Source organism: Anguilla anguilla, chromosome 10 (assembly GCF_013347855.1).
Source record: "Anguilla anguilla isolate fAngAng1 chromosome 10, fAngAng1.pri, whole genome shotgun sequence".
NCBI classification, from domain to species: Eukaryota; Metazoa; Chordata; class Actinopteri; order Anguilliformes; family Anguillidae; genus Anguilla; species Anguilla anguilla.
The window spans coordinates 4,972,703-4,991,113 of record NC_049210.1 but is presented as its reverse complement, the minus strand read 5'-3'; the positions used below and the strand labels follow the sequence as shown (position 1 = coordinate 4,991,113).

The following is an 18,411-nucleotide window of genomic DNA, read 5'->3' as shown; positions in this document are numbered from 1 at the left end:
TTTTCGAGAGGAGTCAGTTCATATTCTGCTGTTGACATTTAGAATGAAGGTTACAAGGCAGGTACACGTAGAACCTGCCTTTCACTACATTGTTATAAAACAGAACTTAAATTAGCTGTTGCTTTGTTGCACTTGAAATTGAGTCTTGTGGTCAGGCAGCTGGAGACATACAATCCCACAGACAGAATTAATTCAGCTCTCCTGAATCAGAGTTCAAGTCCCGTCTCTTTTATCTTCTGAGGGCTTCGACGCGCTCACGTTTTGTAAATGCTCGTCCTAAAGCCCCCAGATTTGATGGATGTGGTATCCCGATACAATCAAATGTGAGGGGACACCCTGCTGACGATAATTGTTCCGCGGCAGAGCCAGAACACCTTGGGGCGAATGGCCCAGAGAGTCACGGCAACAGGGGAGCTCACAGCCATAGTCCCCCCCATAGTCCCCTTCCTGCCCCCCCCCCCCCTCCCCCCCCTTAAAAAAAGACCAGAGCAGGCGGAAACGTCACAGGCGTTGTCAGAAGCTGAGAGAACGAGCATCTCTCTCAAAAGCAAAACATAGCCGTGCTACAACAAATCCATATTCCTCTGCTTTGTGTACAACCCCTGATAAATCTCAAATCTGGACTATCTATTCTAGTGCTGCTTTCTTTGTGTGCCTGTGATTTGGATTTTGCAATTATGACTGCAGATGAATGAGTGCAGTCTGTGACAACGAGGGGATTCGTTTATGTCACACTGCTTGACCCAAATTCTGCTGATATCACAGATCTCTCGAAGGTTGAGAAAATAATCCAAGTGGTTGACTCTATTTGTGCAGAACTCAATATCCTCGGTACAGACAACAAATCAGCATGTGTGTGTGAAATCTGAATTTCAATTTCCAGCTAAATTAAAGCAAACTCTGTCAGATAGTGCCATAATCCCCTATCCTGCACTTCAAAAAAGGGTGCATGATTATAGTAGCACTGAATGACCCAATAAAGACACAATGGTTCGGCGGTACAAGGAATCCTGGACTGTAGTTTGTGTAAGCCTGTGTTTTTTTACTCTTTCAAGAGCTGTTTCCTTTTCATTATTATTACTTTCGTTTCTTCATTTGGAAATGTAATGTTTTGTCTACTGCATAATGTATGGTAATACAAAACATACCTTGGATTATATTTACACCTTGACTCTGCATTTTGATGATGTGACATGTTTTTCTACTGTTTGTCTAAAGCTTATTCAGGGAACCAACAACCAAGGATATCTCATGAAATATGTAACAACACCATGCAAATGTTACAATGCACAGGAACAACTTGTGTTCCAGCAATATGATACAGAACAACAGTCTTTGAATGCAGAGGCAAATATGCATATATATAAAATAGATTTGAACATATATACATAACTATTTATGAACCATGTAGACCATAACAATCTGTGAAAAATAACTGAACATCCAGGGTCAGAATGGAGCATTGGAAACAGCAGTGAAAACAGCTAATGAAAAAGGGGAATTGCTCCCTGTTTAAAATTCTGAGGTCATTTGTAGAACTTTGTACAATAAAAGGTTACATATGCAAAAATGAAGAAAAGTGTGTACGAAAAAAAAAATATCCTGATCCATAAAACCATCGTCATAAATCACAATCAACTCGAAATGTCTTGTGCATGCATGAGCATAGCATCCTACCCTGTCAACTCCCACAGTTAACCATAAATGGCTAACCGGAGGGCCGTTGATATGCATATAAATCAGCTTGTCATTCCGATGAGTTGTCAAGGAGAATGGAGATGTCAGACAGCGAAACAAAGAAGAGGAACTTCACGGAGTGTGAAATCGAGATGCTCGTCCTGCAGGTAGAGAGGCCAGATTGGGGCTGCATTGTTGGGTGGAAATAGTTGGGACGCAGCCAATAAACGAAAATCTGTGGAGTGGCAAGCCTGTCACAACCGCTGAACCATTTCGGAAATTTTAAAGAACTGAGAGAGGGGGCAAAAGTGCCCCTAAAATAGGCACTTCTCTCCCCTCTCTCAATTTCATAAGGTTACACTACCGTAGCCAGGAATTATTCATAATAATTGTTGATATTGAGTCACAGCACTTATCAGCCCCTGATGAGACATTATTCAAAATATGACACGATATGGTGCGATAATACTTTACTGTCCGATGAGACAGAAATTTATCTTGTGTGTTAAAGTGGGACAGTTTCACATACTGCAGTTATAAACATTAAAAATATGCATCCACACCAACCATACAGATATTAGGCCTACATCCATGTGAATATCTCCCTGTTAAAACCCTTCATCATCAAATTGAAATCACATCACCGCACCTCGCACGCAGCATTCGAATGGATTCTGGGATAAAAGTGCTGTTGAATCTTATGCGTCTGTCCCGTGGAGCTGGACACTGCCTTCCTGATGGCATAAACGGAAACTCTTAATGTAACATATGGGAGGTGTCACGGGCAATATTATTATTTTCTGAACAGTGTGGACACTTAAATATAGATTTTCAGTCCCAAATTTTTTATGTCCTGATTTTCAACTCCAGAAAAAGACAGAAACTACTTAAGCCTAGATGTTCCTTTGACAAGGGATATGATTGTTAAAAGATTAGAAGGCTGTGTACTTTGATATGAAGTGAAAGGAATTGAGTTAAACGTGTCTGTTGGACTTTTATCTGCATTTCTCTACTTTGCCATTAGAGTCGCCGCTGATTCCCACAGTCTCCAGAATGTGTCTGGGTCATAGTTAAATGTGTGCATGCTTTCACATGGGTGTGAGCACCAGAGGAGGCTGTCCAAAAGTGTCCTTTGTTTATTAATAAACCCAAGTTTTCCACACAGTTTCGCAGTTCCATTTTTAGAGATAAGGGATTTAGTGATTTAACTTGACAAACCAGAACAAAAAAAAAAAAAAAAAAAACATCTGCAAAAAATCTGGATTGGATTTGAGAGTATTTACATCCATATCAGGTAATCCGTACAGGAATTAAAACACACAAGTAATTGGACAATTGGCTGCTCAGACGTTTTTTGGCCAGCTGTGTGTCTGCATCATTAGTTCTTGCACAAGAAAGCTAATAAAAAAGTATACAGTAGAGTTGATTCAACTTGTGGGAATTCGCTTTTGGAGTCTGTTGCTGTCATCTCTCAACATGTGGACTAACTATCACTATCAGATTGACTCCTCTGTCGTTGTTTGAGGGTTTCCTAGTTGACATTTCTCTGAAAATAATTATTCCAGATGAGCAGATAAGAAATTATTTGAATGGATGTAATTGCATATTGAGCTAGAATCGTGTAAATTGTAATTACTGGTAAGTTTGTCACCATAAATTGTCTGATACAGCAGCTGATTAAAAAAAAAAAATGCTTGATTACACAAATTGATATAATTGCCCATTTCAGTACAGTCGATTAAAGATCTTCAGTGTTAATGTAAATACTTCATACTGAAATCAATAGATATTGGCTGACTAGAAAATATATGCTCGACGCATGTGTTTGAAATGCGCTCGATATGAAACAGTGTTGCTCTGCGGCAGGACGCAGCGTCTAAATTTGAGCGGTTTTTGGACAGCAGGTGGACGCCGGAGCAATATTGTTATATGGAGAGGATCCCAGCTGGCGACAGCATAAATGTATCTGGAGGCTTTCTTTCAATAACTCAGGCTTTAGTGCCAGTGAGACATCAAGTCCTGGGTGTCAGGATGCATCATCGACCGGAGAAAAGCTCGGCTTTCCGAATGGTTAGCCTGTCTGACCGTATAAATGGGGTGCCACATTCTAACCCGCCGTTATAGGTTACAGCCGCCCCCCCCCCCCCCCCACCACCCCCACCACCCCCTCCTCAATTCAGACCCACAGCTGCTGCTCCGACTCCATTTCTTCTCCTCATTCATTCTGTTCCGGTGTTCTCTGTCTGAAAAACACCATTGCCTACGGGGAGACCTACAGACCCTGACCACTGGCACAGACCATAATTATAAGATGTAATTAGTTTTAACTGGTATTTAACACAGCACCCTGGAATCAGCCAACCATTTTATCCTTTGTTTAGCATGGCGAGGTGTATTTTTCAGAGTTCAGCGTTTAATCTTGACCTTGCCTAACTGTGTCTGTGGGGAGTGAGTGAATGCTTGAATGTATGCGCAAGTCCAAGGGCCCAGATTCAATCATCTTCAAGTGAGCTTTGACTCGAGTGCCTCCATGGCCAGCAAATAACCTTTGGTGAGATCAGCAATCATAAAACCTAACTTGCTAAGCTGTCCTCGTGAAATGAAGAAAATTATTTGTACTTAAGGTCAAAGTTTAGGACAAATTCTTTGATTTAATTGAGGCCTTAGTTAAAGGCGAGAGTTGACTGAATACATAAAACCATCCTCATGTTATGATACAGGCCTATATATAATAGCATAGCATCAGTTAAATACTTCAAGCCTGCATTGCCCAACCATCCCATCACAATGGAATTTTTGCATGCGCTATTTTTCCGTGCGTATCATCGTCAATAGAATTTGAAAATAAATGAAGTATTAAAAATGACTGAGCAATTGTAATAATGAACTGAGCAATGGATAAAATAATGAAGGCAATTATGTAAAATCCACTGGGATTGGTATGCTAATCTCCCAGTATTATGCAGAATATTTAGCAGCTGAGTGATTGTATCTCATTCCCCGTCTTTTTCTCTCCTCCATTTCTTTTCGCTGTAGGTTTTTTTTTTTTTTTTTTTGGAGCAAAGCGATTTATTTATTTATTTTTTAAATTAACATTAAAAAAAAAAAAAAAAAAACTGTAACAATAAAACGCAATTTACCTCTAGTACTCGGTTCTGGGGGAAGAATGCTTCAGCAGTGTTAATCTGCTGCATGGCATTTCAAGGGCTGTAGCCAGGAGAAGATATAAACACGTTCCGAGAGGTTGAAAACATTTAAAGCACTCGGCTGGGTCTCCAAATCCAGCCTCTGGCCTGGAGGCAATCATTGAGGGGGCGCTGAGACGGATTTCCCCTCATAATGCGCTCCTAGCTGTTGGGTTTCCCACACGCGCCGTGTCCAAATAATAAAAAACCGTTTAATATTTACATTGAAAATGAGGATGGTTTAAACGCACCCAGGATGACTCTCTGAGAAAAAAAGAAACCGAGGGACAATACACATGCTGAGAGCATTAATATTGAAAAGAAAACATTTTACTCGGTGTGTGTGTGTGTGTATATGTACGTGTGTGTGTGTGTGTGGGTGTGCGCGTGTGTGGTTTATAAGGACAAATGTTCTATCCTAATTCATACGGTGCAGTTTAGAGCCCATCAGACTGAATATACTGGGATTTATGTGCAATCCACTGGTGATTAGCGTAACAATGCAATGCTATTAATAGCGTTATGATAAAAAATGTTTATAAACAAACCTGTTTCTTTTCGCATTTATATTCAAACGCACATTTTGCATCAAACTTCGAAATTATCGAGGAACAAAAAAAAAAAAAAAGACGAAATCCATTAGTAGCCTACCACACATGGGCAAAGTACAGATAGAAAACTGGTCTCCCTTCAATTGCGCTGCTAACGTTTCAATTAGCTAAGCAGGAATTTAAAGTGGTTCCGCTGTCAAAAATGCTATTATGATGAAAAGCGTGGAGTAAACGTGAATCAGAGTGCTTACATAAAAGCAAACGCTGGCGTGTTAATGTGCTACAAAGTTCCAAGTGGCTTTACAGCGCATTACTGCTCTTCCAGCACTTGAAAAACAATCAGTTCATGTTTGATATCATGGTACCCCCCATTCTGTGTAATTGCACTTGTGGAGAATGACGGCATTGCGCTTAACTTGGCTCCGCAGTGACCTTTCGCCTTTTTAGTGCACCGTTTAATAGGAGGACTGAACACAATCCCGTGGGCGGCACCAACTCGGGACCATTTGCTATTCCAAAAACACGTGATTTTCTAAAGGGTCTTTTCAAGAGCGGTAACACGTGAGTTACATTTGTAGTGACACTTAGCTTTGCATTTTACTTATTTGGAGGTTGATGTCATTAAACATCAGCCACTAACACTGTAGGATAATGATGAAGTTTTATGTGAAGTGTCTTGTTCAAGGGTACAATAGAAGCGTCCCTACCTTCAAAATGAAACTGAAACCCTTTCATTACAAGCCTGGGTTCAAAACATTTACCTGTGATAATATCCCACTATCACGCAATGATATTGGCTACAAATGAACCAGTACTGGCATATTATAAAACAAGCATTTGGTTGTTTGTTTATAAAAAAAAGTCCTTATAGGGAATTTTGTCAATGTGTATGTGTGTGTGTGTGTGTGTGTGTAGGAAGGGGGGGCTGTTGGTTTAAAATTTATGGCAGACTCCTGAGTCTTAGAGGATACTGCAGTTAAGATCCACACTTCGATAAATGAATGAGAAGCTGACAGGTAACCTTGAATGAGAACAAACTGTGGCTTCACCCAAGCTCCATTTATAATGGGTTCAATTTGTGCGTAAACAGACTGAATGGAGACTTTTTTTGCGGGTCTACTTAAATCTATGTGTCCCTTAAAGAGAGAGGCATATGGTCAGCACTTTGTCACTGGAAGCCGATGGCGGGCACCCTACATACTTTATGATTAGGCATTTGACATTATCACTTGACAAGTGGAAAATTGCGGGAGACTGGATCATTATCTACAATGCATACTAATGAAACGGCTCAGTCAGCCAGGAGAAGGGGAATCGCAAAGGCTTTTAAAGTGAAATACCCCCAGTCTGGCTTGATACACAACGCTAGCCACTGGAGTTGGTGTGAGGAAACAAAATGCATTATCTAATTACGCCACAATTATTCTACGAGATCCCAAGGCTGTTGCTAAAAAAAAAAAAACTGTTGTCCGTAGTTCACCTTATGAGTTTATGAATATATATGTCCCATTGAAATTGCAATTAACGTTAATGTTAAGCTGGAAGGAGTCAATAAGGTGTAGAAAAGTAAACCCAGTTGCCCTCATAAACTGATTCCTGCATAGTAAAATGTTCAGTGTAAATCAATTCTGACTCTACTGTAGCCTCTATTTGCCCTGACAATATTAATCCTCCAACAGAGAGTATATTTGATATTTGACACAAGTAAACTCTGTTAGAGTTGAATTAACGCAGCGTTTTACTGTGTAAATGCTCAGTGCGACAGTGCAACTTCTGCAAGGGTTTAGTTTCCTTTCGAATGCCAAGGCGGCTTTTTTAAAGACGGAGAAACCACAGTTGCATTTTTTTCTTCTTCTTCTGTTCTGTTTTTTGCGCATGTTTCACCACCCCGTGTCTTTAAATATAGCTCTCTTCTGCAGAGATACGCGAAGCCTTCAAGGTGTTTGACCGCGATGGCAACGGCTTCATCTCCAAGCAGGAGCTTGGCATGGCCATGCGCTCCCTGGGTTACATGCCCAACGAGGTGGAGCTGGAGGTCATCATTCAGAGACTGGACATGGATGGTGAGAAACCCTCCATGCACATCACCATGCACAGGTTCCGTGCCCATCACCTTCTCTTACAGGCTGATATAGACTGGTCTGATCTAACCGGCTGATTGGCTGTGTTGGTCACTATGCAATCATGCCCATGGCTGCTCATTGGAAGAGGAGTCTGGTAGCTCCCAAAGATCCTTCCTTATTTGCCCACCAAGGGAGTGTTTTTTATTATTATTATTTAACTTGCACCCACCATGAGCTGTGAACAACAGTAGAGATCAGAAGCGATGAAAAGTTTAGTTATTTCTTGGTTGGACACTCCATGGATTTCCAGATCAGCCCTGAGAGAGGTGCAGAATTAGTTTAAACACGCTGCACTTTTCCCTGTGGTTCACTGCAAATTACACATTGACTTTTTAAATTAAAATCCAGTTTTTCATGTGTTCTAATGAATTGATAATTATGAGAGAAACTACTGATACACTTTCAGGGACCAGCCCTAAATTGTAGTCGTCCGAACAGCTTATGACCAAGAAGGCAGTACAGACTGCAAACTACATGCATTTTTGGAAATACCTCTGTAACATATACACATGCTGTACATGCCTATATATACAGCTGACAATAAACTTAATATCATTTACACGTACAAACAAGATACAACAAATATACAATAATCGGTTTGTCTGCTGATTGGGTTTCTTTGATCAATTGTATTACTGTGCTGCTCTATATATAGGACGGTTACATTATTATTATACTGTTATAGTGGCAAATATTAAATATGCATTTTATTCTGTCAGCAGAAGAAAGAATAGATAAATTAGTTTAAGGGGAATTCACGCTGATACAGGAAGTATTCCTTCATACGTGTGGAATAGTTTACTAAGGCAGTGGAAGCAGAGATCCTTTGGATGTTGAAGAACAGAGTTTATACAGTGCTAGATACCCTCTCTGACCCTCCAGCTGACAAGCCTGGATGGGCTGAATGGCCTCTCCTCATCATCAAACTTTATTATGACCATATAAATAGAAGAAACCATGGAGCTCAGCGTGAGCAATAAAACATTATTATTCAGTTTGCACTTTGCTGAAAAATGTTATACATTTCACACTCTCAAGCCATGCATACTTTAAAATCGGGAAGTACATTGGACTCATTCAATAGGTCAGTAAAACTTTAATAGCTGACCTTTATCCTTGCTGCCTGTGGTATGTTTTTCGAAAATGTATTTCTCCCAGTGATATAAACCGGATAACTCCACATACCCGTTTTTTTGTGTAGGTGACGGTCAAGTTGATTTTGAGGAATTTGTCACTCTCCTCGGACCGAAACTGACAGCGGCTGGAATGCCTGACAAATTCAACGGAACGGACTTTGACTCCGTGTTCTGGAAGGTAATTTTCATCGCTGTCCTGCTAACACTCTTGGTCACTATTTTGGCGATAATTAAGGTGGACGTCCTAATTCACTGCAGTCAATCACTGACTGTCTAGAACCAACCAACCAACTCTTTGCTTGTCACAGTCAAAAAACAATAAACAAAAACATTGGATTCATTTATATCAGTGAAATGATAGTTATTGAGTTAATGATGTTATTATCGGCCCTTTAATTGGTTTATGTGCCTTTATTTGGCAATAATTACTTATTAACATCTCTCTTTCGTTTTTATCTGTGTTAATTAGAGCTCTCTGAAGATATTGTTTCTGTTAAGAGAGAATTCCACTTCCTGGGGCATTATTGTGGTATTTTGTGATTATAAACCCGACATCCTGATTAAAAAATTACCATAAAATAAATTCAAACATAAATAACCATCAAAGTCTGAGGAAATCCTTGTAATAAAAAAACATAAATATTTCTTAATTAGCTCCTGAGGAAGTCCCTGAGGACACATGTATCAAATGTTTAGTTGCATCAATGAGCTTTTTTCCGGGAAAAAGCAGAGGTCAATGCACAGGATTTTAACGAGCATACAAGGTCAGAGTTCATTTCAGTTCAGGAAACTTAACATTTTATGTTGCATATCAAACAGCACACACATTTGAGCTATGAAAAATCATATAGCAGTCAACTTCGAATCACAAATGTTATCATGTCAGTGAATAGTAAATCGCTTCAATATTGAGCAATATCAGTAACATTATAAAGACGTTTGTAATAAAATAAAATATTAATGAGAATCTGCATAATTATAATTTCATTTAAAAGAGTTGTCAGTGATAAAGTGTCATATGGGTAATCCCCCCCCCCCCCCCACCCCGTGATATGGACAGCATCCCTTGACAACCGCCTACTGCATAATGCCTATGCCTAGAACCAGTCCTGTGTGGCCCAGTCCTTAAACTCTGGCTTCAAACTCCAAATCATTGTTTATATGGAACCCAGAACTTCTAATTTGAACAAGGTGCAATTCACAGATGTGCAAACATGGCTTTAGACCTTTTCTAATCTACTGTGAGAGTGTGATTATTATTATTATCTTTTTTTTCTATAACAAACTGAACTTCCTTTCCTTTTAAAAAAACATTATTCAGAGGAACATTTCAGCATTTCATTTTATGCTTCAATGAACAAGGAAGCTGCAGTGTTATTAGGTTTATATCATCTAGTTTTATTATCAGTTTTGTTTATGCGACTATATGTTATTTTTCAATATCCAGGAGGGTCTGCAAAAAAAGAGGCAACAGATATAGTCATAAATAAATATAATAAAAAAATACATGATCGTATTCATGATAGACTAAACAAAGCACCGGGTTGCTAATTTAGCACATCGGTATTCAGATCGCCACCTGCCTCAGCCCAAAATGCACCATTAACAGCCAGGCGAGCTCCCCTCAAGGGTAGGCTGAGTCCTGTGCTAAAATCGCGAGCTTCCAGAGAGACTCCCGTAAAGAAAAACAAAACAAGAAAAAAAAAAAAAAAAACAACCCAAGGGAGGACCACAGTGCAGTGTGTGTCAGAGGCACATCTTTCACAATCAGGCTTTACAACTCCTTTAAGTGTGAAGCAATTAACACACTGCGAGAAATACCTCAGAGTCCCTCACGCAAACCAATTAATTCTAAACGACGTCTGCCAATACACTGAACAATACACCAAGTGCAGAGGCACTCCACATACAAATGTATGGCAATGCATTTTTACATTTTTGCCAATATATTCTCTTGGTTATCTTCAGACGTATTCAACTGAGTGCAATAGTTGGTATATTTTCCACTATATTTCTATTATTCAATGTATTTATCAATACAAATTACAATGTTGTCCGTTTCAAGAAGCTGTTGTTTTGTCAGATATAGGTCAGTGTTATGTTTCAATATCACAGGCACGTTAAGTTAAACATGGAAGACGTTACTGGAACAGCTTTCCATTGTCACCAAAAAATGGCAAATCAACAAAACCAATGTATGAATTGAGTCTCCATATATGTGAATTGTTGCATGTAAGCCTCTCTGCACGCTCTCCATGGCGTAACTCGCAGCTTGCGAGAGTGACCATTTTCGTGTCCCGCCTCCCTTCCTTGTGTTCCTACAGTGTGACATGCAGAAACTGACCGTGGAGGAGCTGAAGAGGCTTCTGTACGACACGTTCTGCGATCACCTGTCCATGAAGGACATCGAGAACATAATCATGACAGAGGAGAACCACATCGAGAACCCGGAGGAGTGTCAGGTGGACATCGACAGTAAGGGGCCACAGTTCGACCCGGGTTTTCGTGATTTCTTCGTTATTCGTCTATTTATTGTGCTATTTTCTTTTACACAATTGCTAAAACACAGATCCGGGAAAGGATTTGTGCACTATTCAAAATTGAACTGAAAATTGGAACCGGTGTTTATGAGCGTTTATGTTTTTTTTTGAGAGGAAAAATCCTAAACCAAATAAATGCTTCACCACATAAAGTTTTATCTCCAAGAAGCAGCTTTAAGCTACCGCTATCTTTCAGAGCAAAACTTTTTGTGTACAACCATTGGTCACAAACAATGAATACCTTTGCCAGACTGAAAATACAATAAAACTTTATTGATAGTTTTTTTTTTCCCGCACCTACATCACGGTTTTTGATCTGCAATATATCAGCCGAATGCAGTTTGGAAGAAAATAGAGATAGTACAGAGAAAGACATTCCTGTGCTATAAAGTGTTCCAGGATGGGAGAGAATTACTGCAGAAAATCTATACATCATGGTATTTCAATTTACAGCATTCACTGTCAGTGTCTCTCTGCAGTTTAGTATTCCGGGAAGCCCCAGCTAAAAGGCTAGTAGCAGGCAGCATGACAATCCCCAAGGCATTATGCCTTACCGAAGTACAAACGGCTGCATAAATACTTATGTAAAATATTCAAAAATAGCACTCTAAATATGTTTTTATATATTTAAAAAAAACACTTTTCAGCCACTTTATAGCAACTAAAGCCACGTTTCCATATAAAGACTGGAGCCACTAGACTGGAGCATGGAAATGTATTGTTATAATTGTTGTAATTTTAAAATTAGCCAATGAAAACACGCCTGTCTTGAGGAAAGCACGGAATTGCCCAAGATGTTTTCGGTTTTTGCACCATTTAAGCTCAATCTCACATAGCGTTTCCGTATATTATTAAGAGTCTGGGCCTGAATATTCAGTGTGATCAGTGAATGTACCTGTATTGCATTATTGGGGTACCTGTATTGCATTATTACCTGCGTATATTAATAATAAATGTGATTAATAATTAATCCAATCATGCAGTTTGGCTGGAGAAAAAAATCCGATAACATTTCTGACACTCCAGGACCAAAGACCCGTCTCTTCTTGGTGAGATTCCATTGGATAGGGCAAAGGAACAGATCTATAGAATTTGACTCTCACCTCTGTCTCTCTATTTCTCTCCCTACCTCCCCCCTCTCTCTCCTTCCCTCTTCCTTCCTCCCTCTCTCTCTCTCTCTCTCTCGTTGTCTTTAGCCAGCCCCACGCAGCAGGTAAAGCAGACGTGCGTGAGGAAGAGCCTGATCTGCGCCTTCGCCATCGCGTTCATCATCAGCGTAATGCTCATCGCGGCCAATCAGGTCCTGCGCAGCGGCATGAAGTAGGAGGGCCCCATCCGGTGGCCCCGCCTTCAACCCAACCGGACAAACTTGCGGGGGCCACTCCCCTCTTCCCCACCCCACCACACCTCCCCCCTCCCCCCCTCTGCCTTTACCCAATCAGTGACCAAGAGGATTGGCCAAACCAATGGCGACGAGAGGAGGGACTCGTGGGCAGCCCAGTAGCACTGTCATCCTCCCCCTTACACTATCGCCCAATCAGGCGAGGGGGGAGGGATGCATGAAATCCTGGCAGAGGCCTTTCAACTCGATGCATGAAATGCATGGATTTACAGTCATCTCCACACAACAGTCGCCCTCCATTTGTAGAAATTACTATCCATATATATATATGTATATATATATATATATATATATATATATGAATATAAACATAAATATATACAGCTATATAACTGAGGATTATAACTTACTTATGAAACAACTGTGATCAGTGATGTACGCAGTGGGACTTGGAAAAAGGAAACGGAAGAGGAGGAAGAATTTGGAGCTTCTCTGGGGATGTGAGGTAGGGCTGGGGATCAGGGTGGTGAGGGGGAGAAGGGAGCGTCAACAAAGAATGAACAAAAGAAAAAGAGCAGAAAATATAAACTGCAAGGACATCCTGTAAGGGCTGTTAAAGACATAATCGTGGTCCTAGGAGCAACTGTCACCCGCGGTAACATGGGTCGCTCATCGCACTCTGTAACAATAATCCGTCGTCCCGACAACGAGGGCATTTATAACTCATTAATGATGCATTAGAAATAGCTGCAAAACAGTAATTGAGCACACTGCAATCATTTCCATATTTCACAGACCACTGCTTTGGAGGCATTTGCTATTAAAAAAAAAAAAAAAAAAATACACACACAAAAAAAAACCCCACCAGCAATAAAAAAAAAAAATATATATATATAAATAATGATTTACAAAGAAACAAATCGGTGTCTCTGGAACGCGCCGTGCCTGCGGAGGGCACCCGAAAGATCACTGGTAGTTAATCCGAACGCATCGCGGACGGTGGTGAATAAATCACATTTCTATATATCGCGTACAGCATTAACCTGGCAGCTTTAATCCAAACTGCTGCCAACGGAAAGAGCTTTACGAAGAAGCGCGGAGTGAAATTAACAAGCGATTTGGGGGAGGGCCTCTCGTGCCCCCTCTGTCGACATGAAGCCGTGCCGGTGAGTCAGTGGGGGGTTCGCCTGTGGGTTAAATCCATGGCACTCTGCAGAGTAGGCAATCTAGCCCTGTAATTACATTGTAATTACTTTGAAACTGTTCAGTAACTCCGGTTTACGTATCCTTGGACGGCATTGATTGTGGAGCGCACGTCTGTGCTTCACGGATTACCTGACCGAGCGTAGCCCGGTCCTTAACCTGTGCTCTAATCCAGCTTCTGTCCTCTACCCAACCTCTATTACCCACACTGTAAACATAACCAATATTGACCATTACATCATATATATACAAGGTACAGTAAGCTCCAAAGTGGTTCATACCCTTGATAAAAATGAAAAAAAAAGACTGTATAAAACATATAATACAAGTAGTCAGCTGTATTTTAATTCTCAAACATGGGGGAGAGGAATTCTGCTTAAATAATGATTAGAAGAAAAGATCAGTTTGCTGCCAGGTTTCAGTTTCCCATGCAGAGGAAGCCAAGTTTTTGGCCAAAATGTCTCTGGCACCTGCTGGAGTACAACAGCCCCCAAGAACCGCAGGACCAGCCAATGCCTCTTTCTCTGGAAACCCTTCCAAAAAAAGGCCTTTGGCAGTGAGGGGGCATCTCATTATAGATTTACAGACTTTATGTCCCTAAGATGTAAGCACTTTTTTCTTTTGTGGATCTCAAACTCTGGTTTTTCTTTGCTTCCCCCAAACCACCTGCCTCACTGTACATGGAGGCAAGCTATACCTGAACCCTCTGCCAGGTCGGTTCCAGTGTTTCAAAACTTTATTTTAAAACTTTTTTATTCATTTGTAATTGTTTCCCGATAACCATTTAGCTTGTTTCTCCCGAGAATTATTTTGTTCAAATGCCTTTCACCAGAGGAATGGATGGCACATTGGATATTTCATTTTTATAGCCTAGTGAAACAGGAAAGGAGGCCACAATAAAGTTCATTAAGCTTAAAATTAACCCAAAGTAGCATGTTAAATGTGGGTATTTGTTTTGTTAGATTTATTAAAAAATCAATTATTATGGGTTTAAATAATTTTCACATTTCTTTTTGGAAAAAATGTAAACTTATTTAAAGAGCTGTATTATATAAAATACAGCTCATTAATTCTATTGTTTCTTTTATACAGCCTTCTTTGCTCATGTTTATCAAGGGTGTGAAACATTTTGGAGGGAAATATATCTAACAATGTGCAGATACACTCCAGCTACACAGTTATAACTTATGTAACCACAGTGTAATTACATTGATGCTTTGCCTACATAGTGAAGCGTGATTCAACAAGGCATAGCCAATATTAAAAATACAGAGGATAAGATTTAGAGGGTAAAACTGAAATGAAATTGTTGAAGGGACAGTTCACTCACTGGGTTTAAAAATAAAAACATTATTTTTTTTTTAATTGGTGAAGACGAATAAATAGAGCAGTTTATGATGATTTGCTGGATTTATAAATGGCTGGTATAGGGAATTTTACCCTAAAACAAGAAAACACACTTTAAGTAACTCCAAACCAGCTTGTACAGTGATGTTATGCTTCCAGAGGCCGTAGATAAGAACATATTAATTTCAAAACTTGTATTCACAATTAACAGTCTGTCATATTTTACATTGCGCCGGTACCTCTTTCCTGAAACACAGTGGTCTCAGGATGCATACGCCACAGGAAGTAGTTCCAGCCAAAATACAGAAATATAAGACATCAGATTTGAATAATAAATCAAGCTTTAAATCACAAAGGCCCACATGCCCTGTACCTGCCATCATAAATGTAAAATATCCTTGATCACACACAAAGAATGACCTGGGCCAATCAAAAACAGAACAGGCACTTTAAATGAAATATCAAAAATCCCAGGAAGTGAACTGTCCCATTAAGCATACTGATTACAGGTGAATTCAGTCGATGGATGTTTGTTGATACATGCATTTTGTTCCCGTTTTCTATAACATTGGTAAGTTTCACAATGGGCTGGGGGGGGGGGGGGGGGGGGGGGGGGATCGCGGAACAGGGGTTTCACTGGATTAATTTCTCGATTTGCAACGGAGAGAACATGAGGTAGCTTAGCGTCGCAAAAAGGAGCAAAACTCTGCCATCCAAAGAGGGTTATATTTATTGAACCTACACACATCCATATCGCTGGGAGCCTATGCACAGATACGCAGTAATGATGCGCCAATGAGCTATTGCAATAGACTTTGTGCACCACTTTGCTTGTCTGCAGTAGACCCCTTTTTGTTTTAAAACCACTGTGCCAGCCCTTACGAAAAAATAAATCAAATAAACTCACATGTGAAATTTGCCTTTTCGTGTGTGAAATCACATATTTCATGTGTGACTAATATTTTCACATGTGAATATTTTTTCAATATGAAAAAGAAAATGTCACATGTGAACTGAACATTTCAACATTTGCAATTGGTTTTTTTCACGTGAATGGAAATTTCCACATGTGAAAAGAAAATAGGTCTCATTGCCGTCTTCTCATTTTCACATGACTTTAAAAATGTAAACTACAATTTTCACGTGAAAACAAAACATGCAACTTAGTATAGATTATCCTATAGGAAATAAGTATACGTTACCTTTTTCCACTGTCATGTTATAACTGGGATTGTTCTTACTGTTCACATGTGTACTCATCACATGTTGGGCGTTCACATGTGGTTTTTTAACACATGGTTTTTTCGTAAGGGAGTCTTCATATCAGAATGGAAGGTCAGAGCACCCCACGCAAGCAGGGCGTCGATCCCGTAAAATTGTCACCATTATTGAATATTGGGCTGAAGGACACGGGTAAACACAACCTGTCATCCGGGTCCAATGTGGGGGAAAGGGTTGCAATCTAAACTGACCAGCACAGAAATGGGTTTACTTAAAAGGGTTTCTGATTGAACGCATAACATCATCAGACAGGCCCGCAGGCAGTCCCTCATCCCCACAAGTCCTTTTGCCCAAGCACCCATCGACTGTAAACCCACCCCTCAAAGCGTTACAAACACGCAGCATTATGCATTTTAGCATATGTGCTAATGTTTGGCATAAATATGATATTTCCTAAAATGGAGACGGGGTAGCTCTGTGACTGCAATATTCAGAATGTATGACGAGAACGTATCTGGTGCCTCCTTGGCATTTTTTGGAAGAAAAAAAACATGTGAAGGGTGGAGAGCACTGGATATCATATGTTATCATAATCATAATCAATAGCTTTGTTTTTTTTTATCATCGCACAAAAGAGTTCTGTGGTGCACAGCATAGATTGTCTTCTTCACACGGGTCTTTTTCACATCATCGTTAAAATTTCTCCTTTTGCATTTTTTATTTATTAATTATATCAAAATAGTATTTGAGTATGATTTAGATAGAAATGATATATTTTGCAAACTTGCTTTTTTAACTCACAAATGTTATTTAACAAAAATGATATAAAATAGTCAATGTTACTTTAAAGTTATAAAAAAGTATTGTTATCCTCAAAAGGATTGTACCTGAGATAATATGATTGTTGGAGACAGAAGGCATTTGAATGTTGCTTCATGACAGGTTATGTCGCCTTACTGTATGTAGTTCACTTTACGACACCCTAAGTGTTTACACGTAGTAATTTCCCATGGAATGTCATTTGTGCAAAAAAAAAAAAAGCAAAAATACTAATATTACCCCGTGTAACCGTGTGACGACATTGACCAAACAAATGTATTATTTTATTGATAATGTTGAGAAAAGAATATAAAAAATAATATTTTGAAATGTTAATCAAACCTACTTCCAAATGTGCCAGGTTCAACATCTGTTTCCTGCTATGTTTCTGAACCTTGAAAATGATGTTATATAATATATCAAACATGTTTGAACCACCCTGTGAAAAAATGTTGATTGAACATTGGAAATGTACCTCTCTGTAAGTTCAAAAATGTCTGTGGGATGATACTTCACATAAATAAAAGTAACATGCAACCAGCACTACTTTTTTTAAACTTTATTTCTGTTCTGTCCAGAGAAATTATGTGATTTATATCTCACTTTCAACAATATATGTCACATTTATTTACAATACCCCCCACTGTCAAGATCGGCAATCGCTCTGTTACTGGACACTTTACCTCTTTAAATCACCCCTGGACGTCTGAAGAACTGATTTGCAATGAAGCTGTATCGCTGCTCAGTAATGGACTCACTTAGGACAGGCTTTGTCCTGGCTAGCCCTTCCATTATAATTCATGACAAGTTTATTTCTCCCTTTGCAGTCCATCCTGGGTCTCGACGGGCACACAGGTTAAACGGCACAAGGGGTTCGTTAAGTCCCGTTCTGTATTTAATTATGCGTGATTGATGGGTAACTGTCGCTGCCTCTCAGCATCAGCCTTGCTCTGGGACACGGGAGAGGCCGTCTCTCGCGACGGTCTGTCTTGCTGTGTCTAAGTACAGCGCACCTCTGTGCCGTCTATCAAAAAAAAAAGCAGTGCCGGACGTCTGTGATCCACAAAATCAAAATGCTCACCCCCCTCACAGCTCAGTTCCGGATGTTCTCCTACCTTTGGGCCTGTCCAAAAGAGATCCCCCCCCCCCCCCCCCTCCCTTTCCTCCCCCTCCCTTTCCCCCCAATGGATTTAAAATGTGAACGAGGGATGCTAATAAGTACTGAAGACTGGGAGAACGGGCTCGGTAGGGGGAGAATGTTCTGGAA

At 39.9% G+C, this 18,411-nt stretch overlaps 1 protein-coding gene across 2 annotated transcripts in view; it reads left to right on the top strand.

Annotated features, from left to right (window-relative positions):
- The window catches only part of LOC118237136 (calcium-binding protein 7), a 32,853-nt gene extending 18,128 nt beyond the window's left edge, over nucleotides 1–14,725 (top strand). The window contains exons 2-5 of one of the 2 annotated variants that reach the window (XM_035435597.1): nucleotides 7,333–7,476; nucleotides 8,738–8,850; nucleotides 10,997–11,147; nucleotides 12,413–14,725. In XM_035435597.1, coding sequence (XP_035291488.1) covers nucleotides 7,333–7,476; nucleotides 8,738–8,850; nucleotides 10,997–11,147; nucleotides 12,413–12,429 — 425 coding nt within the window. In that variant the 3' untranslated portion in view covers nucleotides 12,430–14,725. Of the gene's footprint in view, nucleotides 1–7,332; nucleotides 7,477–8,737; nucleotides 8,851–10,996; nucleotides 11,148–12,408 lie in introns of both variants that reach the window. The other variant, XM_035435596.1, reaches the window with a different exon arrangement.
- The last annotated feature ends 3,686 nt before the right edge of the window (nucleotides 14,726–18,411 follow it).